This window comes from Gadus chalcogrammus, chromosome 9 (genome assembly GCF_026213295.1).
Source record: "Gadus chalcogrammus isolate NIFS_2021 chromosome 9, NIFS_Gcha_1.0, whole genome shotgun sequence".
In the NCBI taxonomy this organism is placed as follows: Eukaryota; Metazoa; Chordata; class Actinopteri; order Gadiformes; family Gadidae; genus Gadus; species Gadus chalcogrammus.
The window spans coordinates 20,827,894-20,843,107 of NC_079420.1; the positions used below are offsets into that span (position 1 = coordinate 20,827,894).

At 50.9% G+C, this 15,214-nt stretch overlaps 1 protein-coding gene across 3 annotated transcripts in view; it reads left to right on the top strand.

The window, feature by feature from the left end:
* The window catches only part of scaper (S-phase cyclin A-associated protein in the ER), a 56,331-nt gene that overhangs the window by 12,176 nt on the left and 28,941 nt on the right, over window positions 1–15,214 (top strand). For 2 of the 3 annotated variants that reach the window (XM_056598445.1, XM_056598447.1), the window contains 13 exons: window positions 122–289; window positions 375–441; window positions 522–666; window positions 925–1,036; window positions 1,547–1,687; window positions 2,045–2,200; window positions 2,889–3,031; window positions 3,173–3,254; window positions 3,366–3,518; window positions 5,210–5,317; window positions 9,429–9,568; window positions 13,204–13,269; window positions 13,584–13,710. In XM_056598445.1, the coding sequence (XP_056454420.1) occupies window positions 122–289; window positions 375–441; window positions 522–666; window positions 925–1,036; window positions 1,547–1,687; window positions 2,045–2,200; window positions 2,889–3,031; window positions 3,173–3,254; window positions 3,366–3,518; window positions 5,210–5,317; window positions 9,429–9,568; window positions 13,204–13,269; window positions 13,584–13,710 (1,608 nt within the window). The remainder of the gene's footprint in view (window positions 1–121; window positions 290–374; window positions 442–521; window positions 667–924; window positions 1,037–1,546; window positions 1,688–2,044; window positions 2,201–2,888; window positions 3,032–3,172; window positions 3,255–3,365; window positions 3,519–5,209; window positions 5,318–9,428; window positions 9,569–13,203; window positions 13,270–13,583; window positions 13,711–15,214) is intronic. The other variant, XM_056598446.1, reaches the window with a different exon arrangement.

Below are 15,214 nucleotides of genomic sequence, written 5' to 3' on the forward strand. Positions count from 1 at the left end.
TGTTGGAAAGCACTTGTCAACAAGTTAAAAGTGTACTAGAGAGAACCGTGTGTGTGTGTGTGTGTGTGTGTGTGTGTGTGTGTGTGTGCGTGTGCGTGTGCGCGTGCGTTTGTGCGTGCAGCCCCAGTCCATGGCGGAGGTGCTGGCCAAGAAGGAGGAGCTGGCCGACCGCCTGGAGCGGGCCAACGAGGAGGCCATCGCCAGCGCCATCGCGGAGGAGGAGCAGCTGACCCGCGAGATCCAGGCGGAGCACAGCGAGCTGGAGACGGACAACGACAGCGACTTCACGGTGAGTGTCCGGAGCGCTGGACCCGGGGAGGGTCTGACGTCACACCGAGGCGTCTCGCTGTACCCTAACGCGCTGTTGTGCACAGGCGGGCATGAACAGCGGAGGATGCGGCCTCAACCTGGATTGGAGCGAGGTGCTGGCGGAGTACGAAGGTGAGCTCCGCTGCCCCGGGGTCACCTCGAGCAACGCGGACCCCCAGACCCCCGAGCCCCCGGGTGCTGACACAGAGTAGAACTGTTTTCCGTTGTGCCCCCCGCAGCCCGGGAGCCGTGGCGCCAGAGCACCTCGTGGGGCGACATCGTGGAGGAGGAACCGGCGAGGCCGCCGGGACACGGGATCCACATGCACGAGAAGCTGTCGTCGCCGTCACGGAAGAGGTGGGACCGGAGGGCTTCGCCTGGCGCTCTCACTACTGCTGGGATGGACTGGTCACTTATTCAGAAAACCTCTGGGAGCCATTTGAAGTTCCAGCTCAAAAGACTTAGAAATATGAATAGTGCAATATGGGTCATTGGTGTGTTTGTCCAATCCAAAAGGTCACACACAGTTCTAGCCATGTGCTATACATTCTTCGGTCTCCTCTGGTGCCCTTTGTGTGCGGGCGAGGTGAGAGTTCCCGTGTGTCTTGTTTCCAGAACCATCGCCGAGTCCAAGAAGAAGCACGAGGAGAAGCAGCTGAAGGCCCAGCAGCTCCGGGAGAAGCTGAGGGAGGAGAAGAACCACAAGCTGCAGAAGCTTTTGGAGCGGGTGAGTCGTGAGCCCTTGGTCCGCCCGGGCCGATCGGGTCCAGGGAACGATCGGCAGCTCGGCCCCCCCCCTCCCCCTGACCTGCTAGCCAAACCTGGGGAAATCAACATGTTGGATCACGAGAAGAGTGTGTGTCAGCGCGCCTGCCAGACTCCACGCGATAAATATCGCTGCCCGCCACTCACATCCGGGATCTCGGTCGGTCCCCGTACATGAGTCAGAGAGAGAGAGAGGGAGAGACCCCGGCCAAAACCAACATCCTCTTAAAAAGTTCATATTTTTGTTTCCCAGGTGACGGTCCACACTAGATTAGAAAGTCATAGCGTGAGTCGGGCGTAGCCACACAAACATGGGGTAGGACCTGCACGACACAAGACACTAGTGACCAGTTGCTGACGAGCACACCCCGGTCAATGAGCCTGACCGATGTCTCACTTTTCCGTGAGGCTGTCTTTCAAAGGGCTCCGTAAGCTGTGAGAAAGTAACGCCTGTGTTGTCCTTGCTCCTCAGGAGAAGGAGGTGAGGAAGTGGAAGGAGGAGCTTCTGGATCAGCGGCGCAAGATGATGGAGGAGAAGCTGCTGCACGCCGAGTTCAAGAGGGAGCTGCAGCTGCAGGCCATCGTCAAGAAGGCCCAGGAGGAGGAGGCCAAGGTAGGGTTCAACTGGGTGTCGAAGGGGGCTCCTCTCCAGCAAGGAGGATTTCTTAACAGAAAAGAAAAGTCATCTAGGGGGCATGCTGGGATCTCTGACTCCGGAACCATAATCTTGTCTGGAGGCAGAGAGACTAATTCCTGACTTCCGCATTTCTTTATGAAGTCCACATCCTTATGAAGTGCTCTCGGAGTCGGGCTGTCCCTCTTGACTCCAGACAAGATTATGGTGATGGAGTCAGAGGTTCAGCCTCTACATCACCATATTCTTGTCCGCATTGAAATTGGTTGAAAGAGTTGCTGAGGATCTGACTTGAGATCCACTGTGTGTGTGTGTGTGTGTGTATGCTGGCTGCAGGTGAATGAGATTGCCTTCATCAACACGCTGGAGGCCCAGAACAAGAGGCACGACGTGCTGGCCAAGCTGAACGAGTACGAGCAGCGGCTGAACGAGCTGCAGGAAGAGAGGCAGCGCAGGCAGGAGGAGAAGTCTGCCAGGGACGAGGCCGTACAGGTGACTGACCCGTCCTCTTTCTCACTCAGCCTCCTTCATCCAGAGCCACCAGCCGGGCAGCTTGAGAATAGGCAACGTTTGCAATCGAAATTTGAGCGACACACTGAAAAAACTAGCGATTGCAGTGCAGCAATCTGAGTCTCTCAGGCCCAAGCTTATTAAAGGTCCAGTGTGTTCGATTTAGTAGCAACAGGGTGAGATTGTGGAAAGCAGCCATTGAATTCCCTCCCGACCCCTCCCTTTCCCAGGACTACGGTGGCCTGTACTGGCCTATATTGTGTAAGGTGCTAGCAATTTTTATCGCACTAAGGTCAATATTGACGGCTCTAGCCTGCGTATAAATCTGTTTAACCAAAAATAATCTGGTAATTTTGTCATAAACACCAAGGACACTGAACGTTGTAGGACATGGGGAATTTAACAGCCTTTCTTTGTGTGAGGAACAATGTAACACTCCAACTATGTTATTAAAGAGTCAAAAATAAGTTGTGGCCATGGGGATATCACGCCCCACCCTTTATTTTAAACGCGGTCTCTCTAGAGGCGTCTGTTCGTTCTGGGCTACTGTAGGAACAGGGCGGCCTTATTTTCATGGGACTCAACTCTAATTCAAACATAATATGAATATGGTATTCAATGTCTTCGTCGACAACAAGTCTTACTGCTCTCTCCGCGCTCCACGCCGCAGGAGCGAAAGCGCGCCCTGGAGGCGGAGCGGCAGGCCCGGGTGGAGGAGCTGCTGATGAGGAGGAAGGAGCAGGAGGCACGCATCGAGCAGCAGAGGCAGGAGAAGGAGAAGGCCAGGGAGGACGCGGCGCGAGAGCGGGCCAGGTCTGCCATCCCATCCCATCCCATCCACAACACGGCTTGTCACGACGGATCTAGAGCCCTCGGAGAGGTTGCCAGGGTGGATTGACTTGGGCTCCGTCCCAGCGGGTGCTTTATGTTTCTGCGTGTTCTCGATGTGCCCAGGGACCGAGAGGAGCGCATGGCAGCGCTGAGCGCCGCCCAGCAGGAGGCCATGGAGGAGCTGCAGAAGAAGATTCAGATGAAGGTCAGCTCTCTTACCCCCACCTCTTACTGTAGCTTACTGGACTACTGTGTGTACCGTAAGACCCCTGCTGTGACTGACGCCCCCCCCGTCCCCCCGCCCCCCCCCCCCCAGCATGACGAGAGCAGCCGGCGCCACATGGAGCAGATCGAGCAGAGGAAGGAGAAGGCGGCGGAGCTCAGCAGTGGCCGACACGCCAACACGGACTACGCGCCCAAACTGACGCCCTACGAGCGCAAGAAGCACTGCTCGCTGTGCAACGTGGTGGTACGTGGGCCCCGTTGCTCCAGGCACCTCCGTCTGGCCATTTAACGGAGCTGCAAAGAGTCTTTCTATGTAAAACAAAAGGGGAAATCGACCACGCAGAGAAAATAGGATTGGGCCTACTAGGCAGCCGTTTGCAGTGTGCTGTGTAGCTCCCCTTTAGGTGTTTGGTTCTGGGAGGTTTCCCAATGCCAACATGTTCCTGAACCATGTTGACAACGGATAACGTTTCAACACTTCAGCTTCATATTCACTCTGCACACACAAGGATCAATGTTTGATACAATCAACGCGGCAAATGCATAAAAACACAGAAAAATGCTCAGTACATCTGATTCATATCCCAAATATACATCTCTCATCTGAAATGAGAGATGTATATCTGGGATATTTCTTCAAGTGAGAGGGCTATACACTTTTTAGTTTCCGTCTTAGTTTAGACCAGTGGTTTATAAAAACATGGAGGTGTTCACGTTGTTCTGCTTATAGTGGATCTGATGACATTCTTATACAGACTGATAATCGGATGTAATCCTTTCTTTCTAATTGGCGTAATCTATTATTTGTGCTGAAGCTTATACTCTTGTACTCATCCTGCCTAGGTTGATTTCATAAGCTAATGAGCGTGTGTGTGTGTGTGTGTGCGTGATTGTCATCGGTATACCTGGATAATGCATGCCAAGAAACAGAGGCCACAGTAGAGCTGTTGTGAGCATCTTTCTCTCTATTCTTTGGCAAGCGGGATACATAAAAATGCCCGGGCAGGAGGCTGATTTACAGAAGGGTCTTGTTTTGGGAAGAGGCCACTTTTCGATTAGAATTTAACTGCGATGATTAAAGATGATGACGTGGATTTACGCTCGGGCACGGCTCTTGCTTTGCCTCCCTCGAATGGCAACAAATCCATCGGCAGACATATTTATCTGTGACGAGGCGGGAGGTGGCTCCCGCGGCACACGGAGCGCAGCCTGGGGAAGAGGAGCGCTGCGGGGAATCTTGTTAAAATGTTGGATGACCTTGGGCAGCGTCTGACACCAGGGATCACGGATGGGTCAGTGGCAGGCACTCTATTTAATGACATTAAACACAGGCCGTCCTAAGTGGGCTTTGTTCCAATGCTGGGAAAGCAACAACAAGGCCCGCTCCCAACTCTTACCTGCCTCCCTTCGGAGCCGTTTATCACTTCTCTTTTCCTTCGATACACACATTTTTTTTTCTTCGGCCTCACAAGTGGGACGCATTCATTAAAATAATCGATGGAAGTCCCGGAGACATTTAACAAAAGAACTTGGGACACGTTCTCCAGGTTTCTATACGTGCTCCCTCCCTCCCCATTCCCACACTATCTGTGCGATCTCTATACATCTCGCTGTTAAGCTCCCAACGTACTCTACATCACGCATGACATCAAACACCGAGCGCATATGGCGTCGGTTATGGGAAAGTTCACACACAATGTGCAAGGTCCATGGAATGCCCTGTTGTATTTAAAAACAGATTCATGTATGATAGCCTTCTTTTGTCGCCGCTCGTCAATGGCGTATGGAGTTTCTTGTGGCAGGTCGCGTCCCATTGAGCGCTCCTGTGTAGGGTATCATTTCACCCGGGGCCTCCCAGGGGGGGCCTCTTGCTGACCCCCATCCGGGGTGTCCACCTCGGCTCTGACCTCTGACCTCCTGTTTATGTTTGGGCAGATCACCTCCGAGGTGCACCTGTTCAGCCACACCAAGGGAGTGGGCCACCAGCAGGCCGTCCGGGACGGCAGCAGCATCCAGGGACGGGAGCTCTCGGACGAGGAAGTGGTGGGTACAGGCTGCCTCCCTCCTTCCCTCCATTCCCCCTTCCTTCCCTTCCCTTTCTTCCTTCCCACCCCTCCCTCGTTTTTCCTCAAGCTCTCCCAGCACAGAGCCTACGAGATATATTGAACCCCTCCCACCGCTCATAACATTTCGCTATTTAAAAATGGGTCCCAGGTATTGGCATGTTTTTTTTTTTTTTTTCATCTTATTGTAAACCATATATATTGGGTAGTATCTCTAAAATAATTACAGCTTCCCTTAAATGACAAATATGTAGGTACATATAAAACAAACCCAATATTTAGAATTGCCCTACAGATTTGTAGTTGTTTTTTTTACCGTCCAGCCACTCGTATACTTTGACTGTTTGTCACGCTGCGTTGGTGAACAAGCCTGTGTGAGAGTGTGTGCGTGCGTTTGCGCATCTTTGTGTGTGTTTGCACACACAGATGCGTGTATGTGTGTGTGTGTGTGTGTGTGTGTGTGTGCGCGTGTGCGTGTGTGTGCCGCTTGAGTGCGTCCAGCGCAGGGGTGACATCAGCCCTGCGTGTCCCCAGGCTGTGTTGTGTCCTGCAGCCAAGCAGCTTGTGAGAGCAGAAGGGGAAGCTCTAGGGCTGCAACACGAGAGTGGCCTTTTGCAACGGCGCTCCTCAACGGCGCCCTTTGTGAGACAGACAACCAGGGGTGCTGTGAGCGCCACCCTTTAACCTCCCTCACCTTTTTATAATTTCCCCTTGCTCCTGCTCCTTTCTTCCCTCCTGTTCCACTAAATCAGTCCCTTCCTTAGTGTGTGTGTGTGTGTGTGTGTGTGTGTGTGTGTGTGTGTGTGTGTGTGTGTGTGTGTGTGTGTGTGTGTGTGTGTGTGTGTGTGTGTGTGTGTGTGTGTGTGTGTGTGTGTGTGTGTTGTGTGGCTTATGATTATTTTCGTTGCCCATTTATGTGTATTATCTTCTTCAATTAATAATTGAGTCTATAAATAATGCCAGATGCCTAGTGCAAGTTTCCAGAACCAAAGGAATGTGTTCTTAATGTTTGCTTTGTCCCACAAGCAGCCAAGAAACACTGCAGTTGACATTTATTTAAAAAATAAATGTTTTCGTTTCTTAAGAAATGTTGACTAAAACGTTTCATCGTAGATCAAAATGATGATCAAAGAAACGATTTGGCACTATATGTGTAAGCCATGTTACGATCACATACTCTGTTAATTGGAATATAATTGAATGGGAAAATAATGTTGAAGTTCTAAATATTGTTTTCAAATATTAGCCATCAGTGCAGTGGTTCTCATGGTTTGACTAATTCTGTGCTTTACAATCGGGACCAATCGATCGGGCCCGACTCTCAAGTAGATGGAGGTCTTTGGAATTTGTTTAGACGGAACCCACTAGCCTCACAATATTTATGTTAAGGCTCATATCGGCCCGCACTATTTCATTCACGCAATGGCCAACTATTTCCTGCTTCCATAACTCTTGCCTGGATGAAAGCTTTTTAATTAAAATGAAGATGGCTGGCTGAACTGTGCAGGGGTCACTCCATAGCTTCTGGGAGGAAGCAGCGAGCAGCCACAGTCTCATCTTCATCACATTTGTTCATTTTCTCTCTCTCTCTCCGAAAAAACGGCGAATGAAATTGAAATCAAGCGATTATCAAATGCTTGATCGATGTGCGGCCGCGGACCGCCTGGAAGTCCTTCCCTATGTTTCCACTGTGCTGGCCTCCAGAGTCTTAAGCTGTCCTGCTTTAACTTGATATAGAGGCGTGCTCTGAACCCCTGGCTTCTCAACGGTGTGCCATTTAATTATCTTTCATCTCTCCACACCCTGTCCAACCCCCGGTGCGTTACCTGGGTTGAACTCCACCCTTCCGTCTCCGGCTGACAACCCCCCCCTCTAGCCTCTGGCCAGCAGGGGGATCAGTAGGCCATACCAGGGGATCAGACTCCCTCTGGCTCCACCTGGGTACCAGGGCTGACCTCCCCAGCGGCCCTCCAGGGTCCCGGTGTTGAAACCTCCATGATTGGCAACCAGCAGAGAAGGCCGATGAGATATCCAGCGTGCCAGCTGAAGCCGGCCCCCCCCTCCCCTCCCCGGCCCACCCCGCTTCTTTTTGGATTCATTTCTTTTTCTTTTTTGAGGTTGTGCAGTTGTAGGAATGGAGCAGCTGTAACCGATATCCAGCAGGGAACCCCTTCCCCGTTCTGCACCAAGAACCCAGAGGAACAGATAGGACCAGGGGATCCGTTAGCCGCCTTTTATACTGGCCAAGAATCTGTTTAGTTTCTCTTTATTGTTTTGGCCGCATATCGCTTGTCGCTCCTCTGGCATTCATTCATTGGAGCAACAAAAAAGGCCTGCGAAGCAGTCTGGTAGTGGTAACCGGACACGCCGTCCCATCATATCTGGTCCCCTAACTTGAATTACAGCTGTCTGTTTCACACCAACTGGAAATCTACCTCTTAAGTCATTGTACGTGACAAAGGCAGTTCTGCATCAGCAAATCATTTAGAGTGTGTGTGTGTGCGTGTAGAAGTATCTTTCAGCTTGTGTGTGTGTGTGTGTGTGTGGCTATGCGTGTTGTGTCTCCCCGCAACCGAGAGCGAGAGAAAGAGAAGTGGGCGGTTTAGTGTTTCCCACTCCAGAGTCCCGGCCGTGGCATTGTGCCGGGCCCGGGGCCAGACTCTTTGCTTCCTTTGTTTCAGCGGTCCAGGTAGACACCTGTCCGTCATCCGGCGTAACCGTGTTAAAGCACTCATCAGATCACTCCACACCCCCACCCCCACCCCCACCTCCTCCCCCAGGCTCCCAGCTGTTGTGGTCGTAGCGTGTTTATGTCAATGCATAACGCAGGGCTGAATAAATAATTGTTGCTGTACAAGCATTCAGCCGAGAAGCCGGTGCTTAGGTTCACTTAAAGTTTGTGGCTTGCTGATGAGACGGTGAATATGCGAGGGGTAATACCTGAAGCCCTTATTCATGATTTATGGAGCTAATGCATCGAAGAGCTTAGAGAGGGAGAGGGCGGCAACAGTCGTACATCCTGTAGTGTCATCGAAAACTAGGCCAGGTTGTTCCGCTCATACACACACAGCGTGGTGGAGCATAACACTCAATCCGTGTTGCCTCGTTCTTTTGCCGTTTTCGACACCTATTTTTCTTTTTCAATGTCATCGATTTGTTAAATGTGTACAATCTGTTAAACATCATCCGCTCCCGAGACACCTGTCAGTCTGTAGTTTGTACCGGGGCAGCCGTTGAACTCACACGGCCATGGCTTTGAACCACACAGGTTGGAGAGCCTTTATCTGGGAGGCAGGCCTCCCCCTCCCCTCCTCTCCTCTGGGGTGCAGCCGCGTGACCAGCTAATGGGGTAATTGGCTTCTGGCGCATGCATCATGTTGGTCAAATTGGGTTACACCCCCTACCCAACCAACAGCTCCCCTCTCTCTCCCTCTCTCTCGTCTCGCTTTCTGTCTTTCTTCGGTGGAAATGTGTGCCTCATCTGTCAGGGTGGCTGCTCTGCAGACGGGAGGGGAAGCAACGCTTTCAAGACTGTTAGCGGCTCTATTGTGGGCCCAGGCCCTGGAAAGAGTGTTGCGTGCTGCACGTTACCTGGTAATCAAAGGGTGTAATGACATAACCGCTGATCTGCGCCCCACATGCTCAGTCTGCTGAAGTCACAGGCTAGGGGTTTTCCCGATTTCAGTGTTTCACACACACTGTAAAATGTAGTTAAGAGATCAGCGCTGTGAACTAATTTGTTCATTTTGGGAACTCTTTAAGCACAAATAGAAAAACACTTTAGAAAGTTATCGTACACGGAAGCCCAAAGCACATGGAGCGTGAGTTTTGCTTCATACATCCAGCGCAGCCGAAAAAAATCATGGAATCCTTTTGTTTTTCATAGAGCAAAGCACACGGAGCATGAATGGAGTGGGACTGTATTTTCTTCCTCCATTTCGAAAATATCCAAGTCTATTTTGGACTCGAGTCTATTTAAGAATTAGCTCTCTAATTCCCCTTTACCTGTTTTCATTTTTTTTATTATCAATTATGTTCTCCAAACAAACGGTCGCCTTCCATCACCCTGATGCATGTACTGTGTGTTTCAGGAGCATCTCTCCCTGAAGAAGTACATCGTGGACATTGTGACGGACTGCTCCGTGGCCACGGAGGGCCAGGTCAAGGAGGGAGAGGAGCGGCAGAAGGCCAGGAAAAGGGCAAAGAAGCTTCGCACAAGGATGAACGCTAGGTGAGCTCCCTGTTCTCTCTCCTCCTTCCCACTCGTTCTCCATCTCTCCCTCTCTCCTTCTCTCCTTCGCACAATGTCTCCGAGCCCCAGGGTCTAGAGCTTTTCAGGGTGTTTAATAGTATTTTTATAAGGGACAAGGAGCTGGAGGGAGATGTTATGTGTACTGTCCTCCCGGGGCTGCACAGATGAGCTTAATTTATGACCACTTTCTGCGATTGAGTAGAAGTGAATTGATCGTAGGACCCCACCTGTTAAGAGCTCTCCTTCAAATTGCTGCCGCCACTCTGCCAAAACCCAACGTCCCCTCTAGTGTACGACATGTTTGGTCTTAAAACATGCGTAAACCCGGCCCATGTTTCTGTCTCTTTGTTTGTGAATGATTCATATTTGTTTTAATGAAATACCAAAGAAGGAAATCGATAGCAATCAACAAATAGGGAGCAAAGCTCTTCTGTGGTGACCAGGACCTGGGTTGAGTCGGGTCAGTAGGCTGGTAATACTGAGTTGTATTCAACTCCTGTGATTGGTTCTGGTTATAAAGAAGGGCAGGGGTGGGGGGGTGCTGGTGCAGACATTCATAAATAATTTAAAGTACAATCCGGACTGTCCATTTGGGCGTTGTTTGGGTTTATGATCAGGGCAGCCAGGCCCAGTGGTGCATCTGCCTGCTGTTTACCGTCAGTCCTCCCTCCGGCGTGCGGGCTGAGAGCACCACTCAGAGGGCCTCTCACAGGTCCTAAATAACACAAGAGCCCCCGCTGAGCATACAACATCTGAGCTGCTCCGCCGTTTGGCTGGAAGTGAGCCTTTTCATTGGACCAGTGTATAGGGCAAGCATGTAAAAGGCGAGAGAGGTTTACACCCTGACTTCAAGGCCCAACTCGGCATGTTGTGCTACAGAGGCAATGTGTGTGTGTGTGTGTGTGTGTGTGTGTGTGTGTGTGTGTGTGTGTGTGTGTGTGTGTGTGTGTGTGTGTGTGTGTGTGTGTGTGTGTGTGTGTGTGTGTGTGTGTGTGTGTGTGTGTGTGTGTGTGTGCACAGCTGCAACACTGCCCTGTGTGGGTGTGTATGTGTTATTGGTTGTTTTTGTGGTATGGCTAACCCGCAGCAGTATTAATTCAGTTGTGAAGATAAACACGGCGTTCGCAATTGGGTTTAACTAGCATGTCGGTAGGCTTTGGGGATTCTCCGCACGCTGGATAAGCCTTCAATTATCCTCTTGGATGAGCTGGTTTGCGGGCCGTCGGTGGGTTGCCTGTGGTCGGCTGCAGGGCTGCAGGGGTGCTGGGGGGGGTGGGACAGGGTGGCCTGTGTACGTGGGGACCTCTGCGCGAGGTGAGCGCACAAAGGGGCCGCTGTGCCCAGCGCGCGGAGACGGCAGCACAGCTTTAACTCATTGCCTCAGATGGAGGGGAAAGTGAGGGGAGGCCGTGCCGGTGAACCAGTATACACACACACACACACACACACACACACACACACACACACACACACACACACACACACACACACACACACACACACACACACACACACACACACACACACACACACACACACACACACACACACACACACACACACACGTACATACACACGCGTGTACGCACGCACACCAGAAGAAGTGCCACTCAAAGACAAACACACGATCACAGATCCAGCCTTGAAGGGCTCGGGTGCATTGACAGCTGCGCGCGTGTACGCACACACACACGCACACACACGCACACACACGCACACACATGCACACACGTACGTACAACCGTACACAAACCGCTAGGATGGTTGATCGTAGTTCAGCAGCCAGAAATAGTTTCCTTCTTCGCCACTGACGTGGCTATTTGTTTTGCTATACTACATTTACGCCACTACCAGCTGTCAAGAAACAACTCTCCTTCAGGGTCAATATGCTGTCCTTAGTTGTTTTTCTATTGACTCCAGCCTCTGTCCAATGTTCTGGTGTGTTCCCTGCTTTTGATGCTTCGCTAGGGGGATGTTTCCCCCCAGTCGGAAGACTGAAACAACCTTACTCTGAATAAGTCAATAATGAATCTTGATTCAGCTCTTGGTGAATGAATTACTGCGCTATTGTAGATTTGTGCTTCCCCTCTCTCCATTACCGACTCCTGCCATCTATTGCTCCTGGCCCATTTAGCCTGGCCGGTGGCCGACAATGATGTACGGCGCTGCAATTGCTCCCTGTTTAACCTGGGTGGGTGTAAACCTGTCCGGGAGGAATATTGTAATATAAAGAATGACAAACGGGTCAGGTGCAGTTCAGGCTCCTGTGCGGGCCGCCATTAGCCATGCAGCCTGCGGGATGAACCGGGGGAAATAACGGGATCAGACGATCCCCCTCCCCGGCCCGCCCCCAGCCATCAGCCCCCCTGCCTCGGTTTACTCCAATGACTGCATTAAAACATTTTAACCTTGCAATCCACAACAGGGCAGCAGGGCTCACTGGGGAGAACACCATTTGCTCACATAATAGAATAGAGGAGAATGGTCAGTCTTTTGATATATTTCCATGCGAGTTGGGTTTTTTGTGTTTTTGTTAATGCTTTTCCTCTGGATGCTCTGGTATCCTGAGGGAGTCAGATGGTTAATAATACTACTACCTCTGTGGCCACCTGCGGGTCAGAGAGACGGGATGAAAGTCAGGACAGGTTTCCTCAAGGGAATCAAATCCGACCACAATATTATATGGTTTATTTTCGTTCCTTTTCTAAATAAATGCAACTTTGTACAAGACGTGTTCTAAGATCATGAAACATTAACAGCAATCAAACTATCTGATGGCTTGAAAAAATTTGAGCATTTACTTTCAGGAGAAAAAACGTGTACTTTCTGTCTTCTCTGGAATAGCCTGAAGAAAACCAGACAATGCACGCTAGAGGGCTGTGTAGAGATACCAAAAGCCGCGCAGCATGGATTGGACCTTGTTTGAAGGACAGGTCCCAGTGCACTTGTCCACTTCCAGGAAGTGTGTGCGTGATTTTTATCAAGCGTTGGATGGATTGATGACCGTAAACCCCTGCATCTCGGGACCGATCAGTCGCTCTTATCTTTCCTGGGAACCGTCTGATAAACGTGCGTTTGTACATGTAAGAACTACTGATGAGAATAAGGATGAGATGAGAATTATTCCCTGAATAGATGTGTGTGTGTGTGTGTGTGTGTGTGTGTGTGTGTGTGTGTGTGTGTGTGTGTGTGTGTGTGTGTGTGTGTGTGTGTGTGTGTGTGTGTGTGTGTGTGTGTGTGTGTGTGTGTGTGCGCACCACTGAACACAATTGAAGTCTATGGTTGCTCTAAAAGAGAACTCCATTGTTTATTTAACAATGAGAGAAATCATGATTTTTGAGCTGTTCTGGGCAAAGTTAAGACTTAAGGGATTTACAAATGGAATTGAGGTCTTCAGGGATGTGAGTCACTGGCAGGGAGATACCAGGTCCCTACAGAGCTGATGTGGAGTTATTATAGGCCAAGTTTCTTGGCGAATAGCTGACTTGCTGAATAAACACTTAGTCTCAAATTGACCCCCATCTCTCTCTCTGTCTCTCGCTTTCTCGTCTTTTCATCTCGTCATTAACCCAAACTGGGATTCAATGAATGTCCCCCCCCCTTTCTTCCCTCAGAGCGAAGGACTATGAAGCGTCTGTGGAAGCGAAGGCCCAGGTCCCAGACTCCCCGTACAAAGCAAAGTAAGGTTATTCAGACCGTTCGCTCCACCGTTACTCTAAACTTCACTTCAACTCTCAACCTTCCCTCAGATAACATTGACACGGGTTGTCAGAACCCTAGTGGGTGTCAGGTGTGTCAGCGGTGGTTAAATGACTCCTGTCCGACATGAGGATCTCACTGTGTGTGTGTGTGTGTGTGTGTGTGTGTGTGTGTGTGTGTGTGTGTGTGTGTGTGTGTGTGTGTGTGTGTGTGTGTGTGTGTGTGTGTGTGTGTGTGTGTGTGTGTGTGTGTGTGTGTGTGTGTGTGTGTGTGTGTGTGTGTGTGTGGCCCGCAGGCTGCAGCGGCTGGTGAAGGACCTGTTGAAGCAGCTGCAGGGCCAGGAGACGGGCCAGTGGGCCAACAACAGGGTGTCGGGGCTGGACCGGACCCTGGGCGAGATCTCCCGCATCCTGGAGAAACAGGTGCCTCCACCGTACACAATCTCACCGGACTAGGTGTTTCACGGGGGTCATCCCTACTCCTGTTTTCTTGCTGAAACATCATTGATTCCTTGGTCATATTCTTTATTATATTCAGCCTTATTTTTATGTAGATTAAGCTTTTTTTCTGAGGTTCAGTTTTTCGCTAACGTGTCGATTTTAAGTGATTGAAAGTGTATTCCGTGTTATGTTAGCGCGGCGGGTGAATGGCTTTGACCCTGCAGCTCTGGTCTGCAGCGCTAGGTCCCTCGTCCTCCCCTCGTAGTCCCAGGGTGGGTACCCCCCCCTCTCCCCAGCCCTCGTCCCCAGGATGCTGCCGCTGCTGCTGGGGCTCCTCTCCCCGCAGACATCCACTGTCGACAGGAGGGAATAAAGAGACAACGCGCCAGCCCCCTGGCACCGCTCTGAAGCGGAGCGACGGGCCGCCGAGCCGTCCGTCTCCGCCGCCCCGATGTGGAGTATCGCTTTACTCCAGCGCTCCTCGCCCTCGGTTATTGGCTAATGCGGACCAGATTAGCCGTGTTTTCATTGGGCACATGGTACTCATCGGGGAGCTTCCTATGGCGAAGGCGGGCATTGTCTCGTGTCTGGCGGACGGGGGATGGCTCAGATGTCATTGGTTTAGACAATGGTAAATTGGATTTCCAAATGAAATGTCGTTAATGCAAAAGACTTTGTGGCGGCGAGTCAGGGCGATTCACTATTAGATTAGGCCTTTTCATTTCGTAGGTTTTTTTTTTGTCTGTGTTTACAAATGGAGTTATCGCAATTGTACAAAAAGGGTTGATTTGAAACATTTGTAGTTGGACTCTCAATTAATCCCCTTTTAGGTTTCGCTGTGAATATTATTATTTGTTCCCTTTTTTGAGTTGCTGAAAATCGGTGATGTCTCCAAGTCCATGGTAGAGCTGTACCATGGTGAGGCATCAGAGCACGTCCTGCTACGTGTGGGCTGCTGGGATGTGGAGGTGGTGGGGGTCTCGTCGGGGCTGGGGTGGGGTGCTGGTGGGGCCATTACTGGATTTCCCCAGAGAGGGGAGAGAAGCAGTGGCTCGTCGTTGGGGGGGGCCAAGCACACTTAAGCAGCGAGAGAAAGGGAGGGAGGGAGGGAGGGAGAACAGTTCTATACGAGTGGCTCACAAGCTGTCACCAATGTGCCAATGCTCCTCCCCTTAGATTGCAGACACACCCAGTGGGAGGTCAGAGGTGACTGGGCCCGGAGCTAGTAACACAACGTGTGTGTGTGTGTGTGTGTGTGTGTGTGTGTGTGTGTGTGTGTGTGTGTGTGTGTGTGTGTGTGTGTGTGTGTGTGTGTGTGTGTGTGTGTGTGTGTGTGTGTGTGTAATGCTTTTGAGGGCTTTGTGGAATATATCTAGGTTATCTGCATAACTATCCTACGCTAATGACAGTAATGGAAGTTTTCATTAATTTCACATTATAGCGCTAGTTTCAGACTTGGTAAGTCTGAAACTACGAAGTCTGGCGT